The sequence below is a fragment of the Callorhinchus milii genome, unplaced genomic scaffold (assembly GCF_018977255.1).
Source record: "Callorhinchus milii isolate IMCB2004 unplaced genomic scaffold, IMCB_Cmil_1.0 Scaffold23, whole genome shotgun sequence".
Lineage (NCBI taxonomy): Eukaryota > Metazoa > Chordata > Chondrichthyes > Chimaeriformes > Callorhinchidae > Callorhinchus > Callorhinchus milii.
The window spans coordinates 252,556-270,253 of NW_024704764.1; the positions used below are offsets into that span (position 1 = coordinate 252,556).

The 17,698-nt window shown below is 50.8% G+C and overlaps 1 protein-coding gene across 3 annotated transcripts; it reads right to left on the minus strand.

The window, feature by feature from the left end:
• Positions 1 to 8,032: 8,032 nt before the first annotated feature.
• On the minus strand, positions 8,033 to 17,504 carry LOC103190063 (endoplasmic reticulum protein SC65-like). Of its 3 annotated transcripts, XR_006085690.1 has the most exons (8): positions 16,964 to 17,504; positions 12,388 to 12,537; positions 11,571 to 11,742; positions 10,596 to 10,724; positions 10,110 to 10,255; positions 9,633 to 9,716; positions 8,463 to 9,374; positions 8,033 to 8,359 (listed from the first exon to the last, which is right to left on the minus strand). XR_006085690.1 is itself a non-coding variant. In XM_042343226.1 (7 exons), the coding sequence occupies exons 1-7, from the start codon at positions 17,429 to 17,431 to the stop codon at positions 9,225 to 9,227; spliced, it is 1,299 nt and encodes a 432-aa protein (XP_042199160.1). In that variant the 5' UTR covers positions 17,432 to 17,504; the 3' UTR covers positions 8,033 to 9,224. The 3 variants fall into 3 exon arrangements, 2 of the variants coding, with proteins under 2 accessions (XP_042199160.1, XP_042199161.1); XM_042343226.1 differs by having other exon boundaries at positions 8,033 to 9,374; XM_042343227.1 differs by lacking the exon at positions 12,388 to 12,537 and having other exon boundaries at positions 8,033 to 9,374.
• Between the last annotated feature and the right edge of the window lie 194 nt (positions 17,505 to 17,698).

The window sequence follows — 17,698 nt, forward strand, 5'->3', positions numbered from 1 at the left end:
TCCAACAATTACCCAATGAGGGAGGTCATGTTGCAATGCACTTACAATTCCGTACTGCCGGCTCAGAGGCGTGTTAATGTACCTCAGGGGAGAATGCGGAGAGGATTAAGAGAGCTTTCAAATAGATCCTATATCCAGTAATGCTTCCTGCTATTTTACAGCATCATGGCTAGCTGGTAACACAGGATGAGTAACTCATACACAGGCTGCTTAATAATTCATCCATTTATTTCATACATTAAGCGCTGACAGAAATTAGTTACGGGAATGTATTTAACAGAAAGGTTCCTTCTATCTGTCCACCACATGCTAGGTGTAGGAATTACTCAGGCCTCAATGTTTCATTTTCACTCTCTTCATAACCGACGGTGAAGGTAAAACAGTGACTGACCCGAATCTGTCTCCCCTCTGTCTTTCCTTTCCTCGCCCCCAACTCTTCTTCTCTCCACTTCATGTTCAATTACCTCGAGCCCTTGCCTCGCAACCTGGGATTGATTCCCGGGCAGGGCGAAACGTTGGGCAAGTTTCCTAATGCTAGTCGATTGGCGGATCACATTTCTGGGCGTAATAATCCTTTCAAAATAAAAAAACTTTGGGATTATGACATAGTGGCAATAACGGAGACCTGGCTCAAACACGGGCAGGAATGAAGCTGAATTTTCCTGGCTACAATGCATTGTAGCTGCTTGAGCAGAGAGCCCAGCAGCGTGAGGGGACAACAGAGTGAGAATTCTGTTAAGGAATTTGGTGAGAGTAGGAATGTCTGGGAATATGGCAAGGTAGCTGAGACTGGTTGCATGCACAATGAATTTTTTGATGAAGTAACAGAGAGGGTGGGTGAAGGTAGTGCAGTTGATGTAGTTTATATGGATTTTCAAAAGGCGTTTGATAAAGCGCCACATAAGAGACTTGTAGGCAAAATAGAAGCCCACGGTATTAAAAGGACAGTGGCAGCGGATACAGAACTGTCTGGGAGACAGAAAGCAGAGATTGGTGGTGAACGGCTGTTTTTCTGACTGGAGGGAAGTGCAGTGGTGTCCCCCAGGGGTCAGTATTGGGACCATTGCTGTTTTTGATCTATATAAATGACCTGGATTTGGGTATAGGGAGCACAATTTCCAAGTTTGCAGATGACACTAAGTTAGGAAAAGTAGTAAACAGTGAGGAGGACAGTAACAGACTGCAAGAGGACATAGACAGACTGGTAACATGGGCAGACACGTGGCAGATGAAGTTAATGTGGAGAAATGTGAAGTGATGTATTTTGGGAGGAAGAATGAGGAGAGGCAATATCAGCTGATGGGACAATCTTAAAGGGGGTGAAGGAACAGAGAGACCTGGGGGTCATATAGTAAATCTTTGAAGATGGCCGGACAGGCAGATAAAGCTGTTAAAAAAGCATATGGGATACTAGGGTTTATAAAGAGGGGCATAGAATACACAAGTCAGGAAGTTATGATGAACCTTTATATAAAACACTGGTTAAGCCTCAGCGAGAGTCTGTGTTCAGTTCACCGAAAGGACCGATTTAAATTAGTTGTTAAAAGAAAAAGAGGGGAGGGAGGAGAAATGTTTTCACACAGCGAGTTGTTCAGATCTGGAATGCATTGCCTGAAAGGCTGGTCTGGTGGAAGCTGATTTGATAACAACTTTTAAGAGAGAAGTGGATAATTATTTGGGGAGGACAAGTTTACAGCGCTACGGGGAGAGAGTGGGGGAGTGGGGTTGATCAGGGCTATGGGGAGAGAGTGGGGGAGTGGGGTTGATCAGGGCTATGGGGAGAGAGCGGGGGAGTGGGGTTGATTTGGAAGCTCTTTTCAAAGAGCAGCACAGAGACGATGGGCCGAATGGCCTCCTTCTGTGCTGTATAATTCTATGATTCTATGAATTATTAACACACAACTGTTTGACTTAAGAGGTCAAAGTGCTACAATACCAACTGAGTCAAGGTGACTTTGTGGGTGGGGAGAGGGGGAGAGGGAGTCTTTTCCATTCTTCTGCTTTTCTGCAATGATAATGAAGTGGATTTCTGGAATACACCAGCACAGGGTTCTGTGTTATTCCTCCTTCACTGTCGTGTTGTTTGCCTGTGGACGAGACGGATTTGAACCGTGTACACTAATTGACAAAGGGCAGACAGTGATCTCTGCTGAAGGGGGGTGACTCTGCTTACAATTAGCCCATGCTACGCTTTCCCAGCTGCTAAACTCAATCCCCCCCCCATCCCCACAATGCCCCACCCTGCCCCACACACAATCCCACCTCCACCGGGCACAACCCCACCTCCTCTTGCGTGTGAGTAACATCACAAGAAATATTTGTGCCTCGTTGGCAGTCAGAGCGGGCCAGCGGAGCAGAACAGGACGTCTCTGGTTTCAGACCCCTCCCTGGGCTGCGGGACTTTAATCAGATTCCAAAACAAATCCACATCTGTCGGCCCAGCCCTGTTTCCCAGAGCCTGGCTTTATTTTCATACATTGGAATATTCCAATCCCGATTGAGGTGGTGACGGTGACAGTGTTGCTATGGGGAGCAGGCCTCAGTCTTTGTGGCCAAGCTTGTTTGGCTCCCTCCCTCCCTCCCTCCCTCTCTCTCTCTCTCTGGAATGCCTGGGGTGACTGACGGGGCTGACAGAGGGGGAAGGGAAGAGAATTTCCATGTAATTTCCTCTGTAAAGAGCACAGCCTTTTCCTCCCCCACCACCCTCCCCCCCGGTCCTCACTCCCTTCAGAAAGATGTGATACCATTCCATTTACATTCCACGTGAGGCATCCCCGATCCACTCCGATCCACCCCCCCCCCCCCCCCCCCACACACGAGGATGTTTCGATACCCCACGAAAATCCCTCCCGATGGGGTCAGTGTGCATGCGTACATATACCCTGAATTCTAATGATTCTCAGTTTACAAAACTGGCGTAGAGAGTATAGAATCGTAGAATTGCACAGCACAGAAGGAGGTCATTCAGCCCATCATGTCTGTGTTGGCTCTTTTAAAAGACTTTTCCAATTCAACCCCACTCTCCCGCTCTCGCCCCATATCCCTGCAAACTCATCCTCCCCAGATAATTATCTACTTCTCTCTTAAAATCTGTTATTGAATCGGCTCCCACCAGCCTTTCAGGCAATGCATTCCAGATCCCAACAACTCGCTGTGTGAAAACATTTCTCCTCACCTCCCCTCTGTTTCTTTTAACAGCTATTTTAAATCGGTGCCCTCAGATTACCGACCCACCCGCCAGTGGGAATAGTTTCTCCTTGTTCACCCTATCAAATCCTTTCATCATTTTCAAAACTTCTATTAAGTCTCCTCTTAACCTTCTCTGCTCCAAGGAGAATAATCCTGGCTTCTCCGGCCTCGCCTGATAACTGAAGCCCCTCATTCCTGGTACCATTCTGGTCAATCTCCTTTGCACCCTCTCCAATGCCTTGACATTCTTCCTAAAGTGATTTATATAAAGGTTCATCATAACTTCCTGACATTTGTATTCTATGCCCCTATTTATATTTATATGCCCCTATTTACAGGACTGTGGAGTCCTGTAGCTCAATGGTTAGAGCACTCACCTTGAAAGCGAGACACCGGGGTTCAATTCCAGGCAGGGCGAAACTTTGGGCAAGATTCCTTACTCCACCTGTCTTATAATAATCCCTCAAGAAAAAAACAATAATAAATTGGTCACTTCAATCCATGACTGTTTGTGGGACACTGCTGTGTGAAATTGGCTGCCGCGTTTCGCCCACAAATATGCGGTCAATTCACTTTACAGTTTATTCTGTGAAGCGCTTTGAGATGTCAAGAAGACGTGAAAAGCGCTATATCAAATGCAAGGATGATTATTATTATTATTATTAAGCCTAGTGTCCCGTATGCTTTTTTTTAACAGCTTTATCTACCTGTCCTGCCACCTTCAAAGATTTACTTTATTCTCAGTATTTGTTTATTCCAAAGTAATTCCTTTATTCTCTGAATGCAACACTCCTACCCATAACTCACACCCTGCTTCCCTTCCCAGGGGATGGGTTTCCACATGTGTCAGACACCCGGTTGACCAAAAAAATAGTAGAACAAACTGAAGAGTAAACGCTGACAAAGGGTAAATCTAATACTAAAAAAAATGGATTAAGCGTTGTGGTTTAGGAAGCTCCCAACGGCAGGGAGGGCAAGGCAGGGGTTGGGCTGAAGGGTGTGATGTGGTTCCCTCCCAGGCCAGTTGGTCTACACACTGCTCGCAGGGAGCGCTCATTAACCCTTCACCTCCTGCACCAGTCCAACCTTGTTTTTATAAAACAAACTTAAATTTTTGTCTTAAAATTTATAGTTGCACAGAATTTCAGGTGCCAGCCTGGCTCAGTCGATAGCACTCTCGCCTCTGAGTCAAAGGCTTGTGGGATTCAAGCCCCATGTTGGGGATCTGAATTTACATAGTCCAGGCTGACACTCCAGCACAGTGCTGGGGGAGACCTGCATTGTCGGAGGTGCCGTCCTTCGGATGAGAAATTAAACTGAGGTCTCCATCTACCTGTTCGTTGGATATTAAAGATCCCACAGCACTATTTCAAAACAGAAGGGAGTTTTTCCTCGCATCCTGAGCAACAAATCCCCAGATAAAATTGATTACTCATTTTATGGTTGTTTGTGAAAACTTATTGTGCATAAATTTGCTGCCACTTTCACCTACAAATACACAGTCACCACACTTTGCTGTAAAGTTTTGAACAACAACTTGCATTTATATAGGGCCCTTCACTCCAATCCTGGTCTGCGCTGAGTTAACGGGGCAATTGCTGTTGACAAGACAGTGAGTTGGGACGTCCTCCTGATGTGAAAGCCACTGTATAATAAATGCAATTTATTTGCTGTTGTTGTCCTCAGTGCTCCTGAGTAAAGGAGGAGGCCATCAGTCAGGATTGCTGTTCGTGATCGCTATCCCTCCATCCCCTGCTGGAATGTGTGGGTGTGGACAGCAGGTGAGGTTTACGAGATGGATCAGTGCTCAGCTGGGCCTTGTACCTTGTGCCCAGGTACATTCAACCTGACTGCCTGGACTCACACCTGAAGAACGGAGCACAGTCAGCAGTTACAGGGATGGTAATGGGTGTTTGAAGTGGGCTGAGATTAGGCTGAGAAATGTTTGGATCAGCTGGGCGTTTGATATATACGAACATCCATCGCTGAGTTTAAGAGTATCCAAACCGGACTGACAGCTAATAATAATAATCCTTGCGTTTGATACATCACCTTATCATGTCTTTTGAGACTTGCCCAACGTGTCGCCCCGCCCAGGAATCGAACCCGGGTCCTCTCGCTTGCGAGGTGAGCGTTCTAACCAATACGCCACAAGACTCCACGTGGTATTATCAGTACAGGTTGATGCGAGGCAAAGCTTGGAGATCGCAGAAAAAGTTTAACTGGAGGCTGGAAACTTCAGCAGCCAATCAATCATTTAGTCAGCCAATTGTGTGCAGCGCTGCCTGGTGGCATAAACTAGTAATGATGTGATTTTCTGTTGTCGATCAATGAGAAGGGAGTGTGGGGGTGACTGGGTGACTCTTTCTTCCAACCACGGACGAGAACTTGTACAAATTTATTAAGTTGATTGTTATTTGGTCACTCAATCCACGACTGTTTGTGGGGACGCTGCTGTGCGCAGTTGCCTGCCACATTTCGCTCATAAAATATACAGTCAATTCCCTTTGCAGTATATTCTGTGAAGCGCTTTGGGACATCTCACTCAACGTAGTGATAAGGCGCTATATCAAATGCGAAGAATGTTATTATTATTATTTACCTCCCTCACAGGATAGTCACCAGTTGGTGATCAAACGTCTTGACAAGTACAAATTTGAGCCTCTTTCAGGTTCATGGAAACACTTGCTCAGAAAAACACAAAAAAGGAAGTACGAGTGAAAATACAGGATTCTTTCATTAAATTATTTAAACACTCAACAGGCAAAACATCAAGATTACTGACAGGTACTGCCCGCTCTGACAATGATAATCCCACCGTGTCCATAATAACCCTTGACCCGCGCCCACACCACAGAGACGCTCAATGCCATCCATCCCCACAATAATAACTATCCACTTCATTAACCCTAAGCTTCCCACATGCCAGCCTGTGCCGAGGAGGACGTACAGCGTGGCACTGAGCCTGTACCGGGGGTGTGACAGCCCCACCAGGGAGGGCAATGGGCGGCAGGCGGGAGTGGATTCTGAGGGAGGGAGTGCGTGGTCCAGGGGGTCACCACTTAATGACAGAGACCCCGCCCTCCTAAGCAGCAGCCCTTCCCCATTCATGGAGTGAGGAGGGACGGAGCAAGGCAGATGCAGTGGGAGAGGGAGCATTGTTTGGTTTAAACAGTGAACGCTTGAACATTTGCAGTCCCATGTGTAGGAAACAATAAATAAGAATTGGAATGGATACAGTTCCACCTTCCAATTTATCCCCCAACCCACCTCCTGCCCCTCCTCAGTACACTCCCAGGCCAGGCTCATGGGCACCCGGCACAATAGAGAGAATCTCAGTGTCAATCTCTGACCAAACAATCTGCCCTTCGTTCTGTGGCGGTCTCTGTATTCTGGTTCCTGAGCCAGGAGGGTCCACAGTATTCCACGGCACTCACTTCTGATGGCAGCACAGCCCAGCCTGGCTCATCAGCTGGACCTGGGAGGGCCGACCAGTCACTGGTGGTAGGGAGTCATTCCCCTCAACTCCTGTTAACCCTGCAAGCCAAAGCCCTAACAGGTAGGGTGGTCCTAACTGGACAAACAGCAGGAAACCTTGATAGACAGCGATATCAATGGCAAGCTATGCAGTTTAACCCCAGTAATTACCCCAGCATACACTCTGGGGTCCCCAAGTTTGGCTGTTGGCAACCTACGCCTAATACTTTCCGGAATTAGGTAAACAGGATGTGTCCCTTCCGAGAGAGAGAGACAGAGAGAGAGTGCACATTCCATTCCATTCCAACAATCTATCTCTAGGATTTCCATGTGTAGGTGGGATACATGGAAATCTCAGCTTGGTTCGAATACTCTTAAACATGGGGATGGGTTTCCGCATATGCCAGACACCCGGCTGACCAAAAAAAATGTTTTACTGGGCTCAAGCTTCAGGTCAGTCAGGCTGATGCTCCAGTGCAATGCTGGGGAGTGCAACATTTTCAGAGGTGCCGTCCTCCAGATGGAGGTGAACACTAATGATATGTGACACTATTGGAAAAGAGAAGGGAGATTCTTCTGGTGTCCTGGCCAACAATCTTCTGGGTTAATTAGTCCACCTCTAGGCTGCTGGTGGGACCTTGCTAGCCCAAACCCTCCATGCCATGCTTGCTTACAAAAAGCAGACACTACACTTCACAGTATTTACTATAACACTCTCTGTGAGGCAGTTTGATGTATAAGCCACCATAAAATGCAAGTTTTTTTTCTCTCTTTCTACTGTTGTTGAGGTGAGTGGGTGTGTTGTTCTGATGCATTACTGGGTCAGACAGATCTCAGCTGGGCAGCAGATGGATTAACAATGAAACATCAGGGCTGTGGTGTCCAGTTCTGATCGCTATCCAGTGACTTCTGCTGGAAATGTGGGCATTGAGTGAGGAGAGCATCGGGCTCAATTATGATGTTCAGTTAAACAGCTTCCTGATACTCACTGTCTAAATATCTCCCTGGACACAGTACAGAGGGCAATCAGGACTCATGCCAAACCCTCCCCCACACACACTTTTAAGAGTACGCACCTCAGCGGGAGTAGGAGGGAAGAAAATTGACAAAAAGGGAAATGAATGTTAACTTAGATCATTTCAACTGGGTTAGGATAGAGTTTGAGCCACAAAACTGTTCTAACTTTGGAGAGATAATCAAACTGCCTGAAAGGATGATGGAAACTGATTCAATAACAACTTTCAAAAGGGCACTGGATAGGTACTTGAAAAGGAAAATATTGCAAGGATATCGGCAAAGAGCAGAGGAGTGGAACTGATCGGGTAGTTCTTCCAAAGAGCCAGCACATGCACAATGGGCCAAGTGGCCTCCTTCTGTGCTGCAATATTCTATGATTCTATGATTCAAACATGGCCCAGTTCAGAGCTCCATGTCTAGAATGGGCCAAGCCGGGGTTTTGACCGATGAGCTGTATAATGGCCATGGACCTGACCTCGATTCAGGCTCAGTTTATCTCAGAGTCAACCACCACAGTCCATCTCAAAGGCAGACCAATGGCCAGACACTGGCATCCATTACCACTTTGCAGCACCTTGGTACGTCCTCCCGACATGAAGGGTGTTATATCATTGCAATTTGTTGTTGTTGTTGTTTCCATGGAGGTACAGACTTGATTGCCCTGACGGAGAGTGCCCTAAGAGAAAGATACTGTCAAGTAAATAGTTTCTTCTTTTGCACAGAAATGGCTAAAATTACACACAAGTTGGATCATACGGCATAATGGCCAATTAGCTCACCTGGATTCAAGCTCAGTTCAGTGAACCACCAGAGACCATCCAGAGTGCACTCTGGGATACCGAGCCACACGGTGACCAGTATGACCAATGGTGCATCACAGGTTAGATATCAGAGTCAACCACTAGGTCCATTTGGCTGCAGGTCTGTCACGGCAGAAAAAATGCTCCAGGTACTGTGACATTTCTCCGTAAACCCATGACGTTCACTAAGTTAACAATAATCACAATAAGAATAATCCTTGGATTTGATATTGCGCTTTTCACGTCTTCTAGACGTCTCAAAGTGCTCAAATTGACCGTGACCAGCTCCGCAAATCTTGACAAAAACAATGCCGCAAAAAACAAATCTGCAGCCCTGACCATGGGGTGGGCCTTATGATGCATCATGGGATACCGAACTACACATTGACTAGTATGACCAATGGTGCATCATGGGTTATATGTCATGTTGCATCATGGGATACATGGCACAAAGGTGCATCAATAAATATGGTGACAGCATCACAAACGCAATCACAGATCTCCAGCAGAGGTCACTGGTTCAGTGTGCAACTTGGCCAAACTCAATTTCTTAACCTTTCCCGTATCATCTCTCACTCATCTCTCTCCCCGCCCCTCCTGCCCTCCACATCTCCCTCATCCTCTCTTGTACCCATCCATATGAATAACTGCAAACATGTTAATCAAATTCATTCTTCCCTCTCAGGTGGACTCTTGCCACCACTGTGATCGGACAGTGTCACGTATCTGTCCTCCGAATGTTCAGTAAGTCACTTCCTCCACATCTCCTTTCTGTCTGGGTTCCTGCCACCAGTCTGACAGGATTGCTTCCTCAAAATCCCCATCTCCTTCAAATTCTTCATCCGTGATTTCTTCCGCACTCTCGGAAAACACCTCGTCCGAGATCTCCATCTGTCAATCAAAGGGAGGTAAAAGCAAGCGTGACAATAGAAAGGAGATGTATTTTTAAGCTGATATGGGGCATGACCCACAGTCTTCTGACTCAGGAGGCAAGAGAGCTACCAATGAGCCAGGTTGACACACTGGGATGTGGCAAACAGTAAAGGAATAATCCATAATTCCAAGGTAAATTTGGGGCTGAATATCTGAGAAATAAAACTGGAAACACTTAAAAGCATCTGCGCCATTGGTTTTTTCTTCACCACTGACCTCATCATCCGGCTGGAGGTAGTTATCTGCAAAGTCCAGCAGGTGGCGCTGTAACAACGTCTGGTTGTAGTAGAATTGCGCCTCCTAGAGAGAGAGAAACAACAACAACAACACAATGACACGTGTATAGCGCCTTTCACATCGGGAGGACGTCCCAAGGCGCTGGACAGTCAGTGTTTCGGACCCGAGCTGGGGGTCGGGGTCAGGGAGGGTGGAGGGAGATGGAAGGCGCAGTCGAAGAGGAGGGTCTTGAGATGGGTCTTGAAAGAGGCGAGGGAGGGGGCAAGGCGGAGGGACTGCGGGGATGGAGTTCCAGAGGGTGGGGGCCACCCTCCTACCCTCCCTGATCCCAACCCCTTGATTGTCCAGCGCCTGGGGCGTCCGCCTGACATGAAAGGTGCTAGATAAAGGTAATGTGTTATTATTCATGAGGGTGGGCGGGTGGGAGGGAGGGAGAGAGGTGTTTTGAACACTCACCTCACGAGGAACGAAATCTGCTTCCACCAGCCCCCACTTGTCCCGGTAAAAGCGATAATACACCAGGTTCTGCTGCATGATTTCATCATTTGGGTCAAAGAGCATGTAACTCGCCACACAGGACACAGCGTTCTTGATGTCGTTCACTGCAAAACAAAAGGAAGGTTTGTTCCTTCAGATACAGAGAAAATACTTCCTCTCGTGGGGGAATCCAGAACAAGGGCCCATTGAGGTGTGAAATTAGGAAGCAGTGTTTCACCCACAGGGTGGTGGAGATCTGGAGCTCTCTTCCCCCAAAAGGCTGTGGATGTTGGATTCATTCACATTTTCAAGACTTGAGTTGGATCGATATTTGTTAGGTCGGGGTATTAAGGGATATGGGGCAAGAGCAGGTAACCAAGGCAACACAATCATCACGGCTTCGCAAATGCCCAAACGCTAATTATTATAAGAACATCGGCAAACATGGCTGTTAATGGGGCTCACGTTTGTAGTAGGCAAACTGCAGGTAGTGATACATTGTGGCCACAAACTTCTCCACGAAGAAGCCGCCCACATTGGGGGTCAGGTTTTGGTCGCAATCCACTTTACACTTCAACACCTCCACATAGTGATCTGTACAGAGAGAAGAGGAGAGAGGTCAGCGACACAGCTCAGCCACGGCAGGGCTCCATCACCCAGCCCAGCCCCAACCCAATAGCCCAACCCAACAGCCCAACCCAATAACCCATACCAACCCAATAGCCCAACCCAATAGCCCAACCCAAAAGCCCATACCAATCCAATAGCCCAGCCCAACCCAACAGCCCAGCCCAATAGCCCAACCCAATAGCCCAACCCAACAGCTCAACCCAATAGCCCATACCAATCCAATAGCCCAGCCCAACCCAATAACCCATACCAACCCAATAACCCAACCCAATAGCCCAACCCAAAAGCCCATACCAATCCAATAGCCCAGCCCAACCCAACAGCCCAGCCCAATAGCCCAACCCAATAGCCCAACCCAACAGCTCAACCCAATAGCCCATACCAATCCAATAGCCCAGCCCAACCCAATAGCCCAACCCAATAACCCATACCAACCCAATAACCCAACCCAATAGCCCAACCCAAAAGCCCATACCAATCCAATAGCCCAGCCCAACCCAACAGCCCAGCCCAATAGCCCAACCCAATAGCCCAGCCCATTTCAGCTCTATTCGACCCAAACCAGGGGCACAGTGCTCAACGCAAAACAGCACCATTTACCCCCATTACCAGAGGGCACACTTCCACCCACATGAATCTTCCTCAACCCCCTCCCTCCCCGATGAGAAAGCCAAGCATTTGAGGACAAGAAAGGGCTCTCTGTATCTGACCCATGGGAGTGCTGGATGACCAATGTAGAGGGAGCTGTCACTTCAGGATGAAGATTTAGAGTGGGACTCTCACGGTCTCAGCCCAGCTCCTCTCACTCACCGGCCACCGCTGGGTAAAAGTCCTTGAACTCAGTGACTTCATGCGATGCCTCACAGTTGCCCAGACACTCGTGGTGCACTCGGTAATACTCGGGCAGTGCCTGCTCCATGTCCGAGATACTGCTGCGAAAATCACCGTTGTTATAGGCTTTAACAGCCTTCAGAAAGAGGCCCTAAAAGAGAACAATCTTTAGTCAACCTCAGTGTCTCACCTTAGCTTTATTTACTCTGTCTCTAACCTGTGCTGTAGCTGACCTTGGGGGGGGGGTTAGCCCCATGTGGGGTGGGGGGGGGGGTGGAAGGAGGTTAGCCCTGTGTGGGGAAGGGGGAGGAGGTTGTGTTAGCCCTGTGTGTGGGGAAGGGGGAGAGTAGGGGTGCAGCCCTGTGTGGAAGGAGGAGGGGAGTAGCCCTGTGTGGGGCAGGGGGAGGGGCATTTAGACCTGCATGGGGGAGGGGAAGGGGGGATTAGCCCTGTGTGGGGGCAGACGGAGGGGGACTAGCCCTTTGTGGGGTATGGGGATTTACCCCTGTGTGGGCGCAAGGGAGGGGGAATTAGCCCTGTGTGGGGGAGGGGGGGTTATCTCTCTGTGGGGGCAGGGAGGTGGTTAGCCCTGTGTGGGGGAGGGGGGGTTAACCCTGTGTGGGGGAGGGGGGGTTAACCCTGTGTTGGGTGGGGTTAGCTATGTGTGTGGGAGGCGGGGGGGGGGGTAGCCCTGTGTGGGGGCTGGGGGAGGGGGGGCATTAGCCCTGCGAGTATCTCTCTATAGCCCACGTCTCCTATCTGCCTGGAGCCTGAACGGGCTGTGTGGGGTTTTGACCTCGTGTGGCTGTGATTCCATGTCGATGAGGTAGTTCTCAATGTCAGGGATGGTTTTATAATAACTCATCTTCTTCTGCATGGCCACATCCTTCGGGTTCTTCTGCAGGTAGGTGTGGGCCGCGGCGATCGCCTTCTCTAAGTTATTTGTCTGTGGAAGGAGCAGAGTGAGAGCCCCATCACACCAGCTCTGGCCAGGCTGCACTGCTCGCTCCCTCTCGCTGAACAGATCCATTTCCAGATCCTCCCGCTCGTTTTCAAGTTTCTTCATTCCCTGGCACCTCCCTCCCTCTCCGACCTGCTCACCCCCCCAAACCACAGCCACTGCTCGACCTGCTCTGGCCTCTCATGCCTTCCATTCCGCCATCGGTGGCCGCACATTCAGAGCCCGAAACTCTGGAACAGTCTTCCTCTAGGCTTCCACCTTGCCCCTTCCCTCCCCATCCTCAGGTCGTGCTTGAAGATCTTCCTCTCCGACTATGGTCACCTCCCCCTCCCCCCCGGCTTGGCGTACTGCTCCGGCACTGTCAAGCGTTCTGGGACCCTGAGTGAGGGGTGCTGTGTAAATGCAAGTTGCTTTTCTTGTTGTGAGACAGGCTCACTAACACAGAGCCACAGCCTCGCTACAGATACACAGCACAGCACTGACCACACCTGGAATGCTGTCGATGACCGTGTTTACAGACACTGTGTTATTTTAACAACAACTTATATTTATATTGAGCCTTTCACGTCGGAAGGACGTCCCAAGGTGCTGGATGGTTAAGGGTTTGCGCCCGAGCTGGGGGGTTGGAATCAAGAGGGTACAGAGTAGGGAGGGGGTGGGGGGTGGGGGTGGGAGTGTGGCCAATGGCACGGTCAAAGAGGAAGGGCCTTGAAGGAGGCGAGGAAGGGGGCGAGGTAGAGGGATTTCGGGATCGAGTTCCAGAGAGTGGGACAGAAAATTTAAGGACGATTTTACAATCTCAAATGACCTGACAGAGATAACTGAGCCATTTGGGCTCCTCATTTCCCTGATGTTTCCCACTTTTCAAAGTGACATTAGACCCCGACACAACACACGACAGTAACTGAAGCTGCTGTCGTGAGGGGCTGGTCGGCTTATAAGAAGTCTCATTCGATCAGAGGGTTCAGCCCGAGGTGAGGCAGGGGTCTGCGGACGGATATGTGTCCAAACACAAAGCCTGTTCTGTCTGGGCTCCAGCAAGCACTTCTTTTGGGGAAACAGAACATCATTGATCATCAGACTCAGGGTCAAACCTATATGACTACATCCCTATGTTGATTAGATGTGACCTCTGCACAGTGAGGCCTCATCGTACTGTATAAAAAGCCACTCTGCAGTAACAGAAAGAGGAGCTGTGCGCTCTGGGGGAAGGGGGTACACACATGCTCAGGGCTGGGGGCAATGTTCCGGTATCACTCTGGCATCTCAGAAAACTTTTCACAAAGCCTAACTTCACGCCGTCAGCACAATCTCAGCTTCCGCAGTTCCATCTGTTGGAGTCTTTTATCAACGGATTAGCACTGATTCCTTTAACAGATGATTTCCCCATTCGAGCTCCCAGCAAAAACCCTGGTAACAATTCCAGAACCTTCTCCAGACAATCGCTTCCAGAATGAAAATCCATCACGTAAATAAGAGGAAAGGTTATTTGGGAAACTGTTGTTCGGTATGTGTGTGTGGGTTGGTGTGTGTGTGTATGTTGTGTGTGTGGGTGTGTGTGTGTGTGGGGGTGTGGGTGAGTGTGTATGTTGTGTGTGTGGGTGTGTGTGTGGGGGTGTGTGGGTGGGTGTGTGTGTATGTGGGTGGGTGTATATGTTTGTGTATGTGTGTGGATGGGTATATGTGTGTGTGTGTGTTTGGAGGTGTGTGTGGATGTGTGGGTAGGTGGGTGGGTTGGTGGGTGTGTGTGGGTGTGTGTGCGGGTGTGTGGGTATGTATGGATGGGTGTGTGTGTGGGGGTGGGTGGGTATGTGTATGTGAGTGGGTGTATATGTCTGTGTGTGTGGGTGGGTGGGTAGGTGGGAGGGTGTATGCGTATATGTGTGTGTGTGTGTGGGGGTGAGTGTGTGGCTATATGTAAGGAGTGAATGTGGGAGGGAGTGTGCCTGCACGAGGGCGTGAGAGTGGGTGTGAGGTATGTATGAGAGTGAGGGTGTCCTGTGAGGGCAGAGGGTTTCTGCTGTGATGTGGAATTCCCTGCCAGCGCTCCTGTCTGAGCTCACGCAAGAGGAATGTCTAATGGAGAGGCGCTGAGTTCCCAGCTCCTGTATAGCTTTAGTTGGCACAAATCAAGCCGTTTAGGAGAGGAAAACTGGCCGCAAGTTACTTACAGTATCAGCTGATAACAACAGTAAATTTGCATTGATATAGCACCTTCGCGTCTGGCTCCCCCGGCAGATACAGTATAATTTCAGAGGGTTAAACCGTACTATCAACTAGTGACTCTCCTCTGTGTCGGGGAGGCAATCGGGGTCCTCCTTGAACTGAACCGGCACCAAGGCGACACATTTGGCCACGGAATGTCGGAAGCCAGCCGAGCCCTCTGTGCCGGCCTCTAGTCCCGGTTCCTGAGCCAGGCGGGTCTGCCGTATTCCAGGGCACTCGCTGCTGATGACGACAGGAGCTGGAAGGGCAGACCAGTCACTGGGGGGCTGGGAATCCTCCCACTCAGCTCCTGTTAACTCTGCAAGCCCTAACAGATTGGGGTTAGGCCCGGTGAGGGGCTGCACGGCTGACCCAAAAAATATTAACCAAATTGGTCGTCAAACTCGTGTCCGAGGATATTCACCTGACGCAGAATGTACGAACAGAAGCTGTCACACTGTTTGCACACAGCCCCTTTGAGTGGGGAGGATGGGAAGGGGCGGGCTGAATGGGAGGGGGCTCAGAGAGCGGGGACGTGGCATTTTTTTTTCCTCTTGGCTTTTCGTCCGTCCTCATCAATCTCCTCTGTGGAATGAGTGAGCGCGTCAGGGAGTGTGTGAAAGTGTGTGTCTGAATGAGTGTGTGTGTGTGTGTGGAGAGGAGAGCAACAGAGTAAATCCAGGCTCTCGGCTCAGAGGAACACAAATAGCGATGAATGGATGGCCACTCCCTCCCTCCCTCATACCCTCCCTCATACCCTCCCTCCCTCACTCTCACAGAGAGCGGGTTACCTCATGATCTATCCCCAAACTCAGAGCTGAAATCTTATCTACAAACTACTGAATTACACTGAATTACAGACAGGACGGAGGAAATGTCTCCCAGTCACACACATGCGCACACGCACACACACACACACACACTATCAAAGGGCTTTACGTACGTACACACAGTGCAGTCCAGTCTGTCACTGGATCACTCATCTCACTATCACGTCTAATCTAATCAGATGCCGTGTATGATTGATATCCTCTGTGCAACAGATGCGGATTTTAACACATTCCTGGCCATTCAGGGCGAAACCTTGGGCAAGTTTCCTCACTCCACACAGAGCCTGATAATAATCCCTCCAAAACACAAAACAATAATAAATTGGTCATCTTCAATCTACAACGCTTTGTGGGACATTGCTGTGCGCAATTGGCTGTCGCGTTCGCCCACAAATATACAGTCAATTCACTTTAGTCTATTCTCTGAAGCGCTTTGAGACGTCGAGAAGATGTGAAAAGCGCTGTATCCAATGCCAGGATTATTATTAATAGATCTTTAATATGAAAAATGTCAAACTACCGGTCAACAATGTGTTAAAATCCGCGTCTGTGGCTCACGGGATGTCACTCACTCCGCGAGTGGCAGAGAGACTTTCTGTGGGCACAAAAATCACACCTTCCAATCAAACTCGGGGAGAGTGGGGGGGGGGGGGGCGAGTGGGGGGGGGGAGGGGGGGAGAGTGGTGGGGGGGAGAGTAAGGGGGGGAGTGGGGGGGGGCGAAGGGGGGAGAGGGAGGGGGGGGAGAGGGGGAGAGGGAGAGTGGGGGGGAGAGGGAGAGGGGGTGGGCGAAGGGGGGAGAGTGGGGGGTGGGCGAATGGGGGAGAGTGGGGGGGTGGGCGAAGGGGGGAGTGGGGGGGGTGGGCGAAGGGGGGAGAGTGGGGGGGGGTGGGCGAAGGGGGGAGAGGGAGGGGGGGGAGAGGGGGGAGAGGGAGAGTGGGGGGGGGAGAGGGAGAGGGGGGGTGGGCGAATGGGGGAGAGTGGGGGGGTGGGGCGAAGGGGGGGAGTGGGGGGGTGGGCAAGGGGGAGAGTGGGGGGGGTGGGCGAAGGGGGGAGAGTGGGGGGGGTGGGCGAAGGGGGAGAGGGGGGGGGTGGGCGAAGGGGGGAGAGGGAGAGGGGGGGGTGGGGATGAAGTAAATAAACCCAGAGTGGTATTTAAACGAGGGGGGTGGGGGGGGGGGGAGGAATTATATATATTTGTGGATGAATGACCGGCAAATCTCCGCGCTACTGAGATGGATGATCGGGTTCGGGCAGTGACGGAGTGACCGGGGACCGGGGAGGGACCGGGGAGGTCCCGGGGGGGGGGGGGCCGGGGGGGGGGGGGGGTCCCGGGGGGCGCCTCCGATACCGATTTAAAAGTATGTTGTTTTTTTACCTGGAAATAGCAGTCCTGGAGCAGTCGGTAGGGCAGACGGGTCTGGAAGTCCCGGAGGGTGTCGGTCGGTGCCGGGGTTTGGCTGAACACCGGGAGAGCGGCTTTGCAGCGTCTCAGGCAGACGGCGCGGTGGAGGATGTGCTGGAAAGCGCTCAATTCCTGCAGCTCCGCAAACTCGGGGCCGGGGCCCGGTCCGGGGTCGGTGTGGCTGCAGTTGCGGTTGCAGAACGCCTGACTGTCCCGCAGCAGCCGGTGGAGGCGAAGCGCCCGCTCCAGGTACCTGATGCTCTCCCTCCAGTCCCCGGCGGCGAAGCGCTCCGCAGCGTAGCGGTAAGTGGATTCCAGGGGCATCAGCTCCGCACGGGGGAAACTGCGGAAACTGTACTTCTCGTACTGAGCGGCTGTGAGCAGAGCTGTGGCGAACAGCAACACGCAAAGCCGTATCCCGCACCGCACCGCTCTCTCCATCACTCCGCAAACACACGCAAACCTCAGCCCTGACTGTCCGCACGTACCTCACCCCCGACACACACACACACACACACAGTCCGGGCTGACAGGCACCGGGGGGGGGGGGGGGGGGCGGTTGGATGGATGGACGGAGCTCACAGGAGGTTCCGGAACCAATTCACCGGGTCATAAAGCCCCTTTTCTTCACTCACTCCACCCTCTCCCCACGACCCCCCCCCCCCCGCCCCCTCTCCTCCTCCTCCCCCTCCTCCTCCCCTCTCTCCT

Excerpts from the sequence above, each read along its gene's own strand:
- LOC103190063 (XM_042343226.1), bottom strand. The coding sequence starts at position 17,431 with ATGGAGAGAGCGGTGCGGTGCGGGATACGGCTTTGCGTGTTGCTGTTC. Across the intron at positions 10,725-11,570 it reads CTTTTACCCAGCGGTGGCCG|ATCACTATGTGGAGGTGTTG; the intron begins GTGAGTGAGAGG and ends CTCTCTGTACAG. Across the intron at positions 9,375-9,632 it reads ACCTCCAGCCGGATGATGAG|ATGGAGATCTCGGACGAGGT; the intron begins GTCAGTGGTGAA and ends TTTGATTGACAG.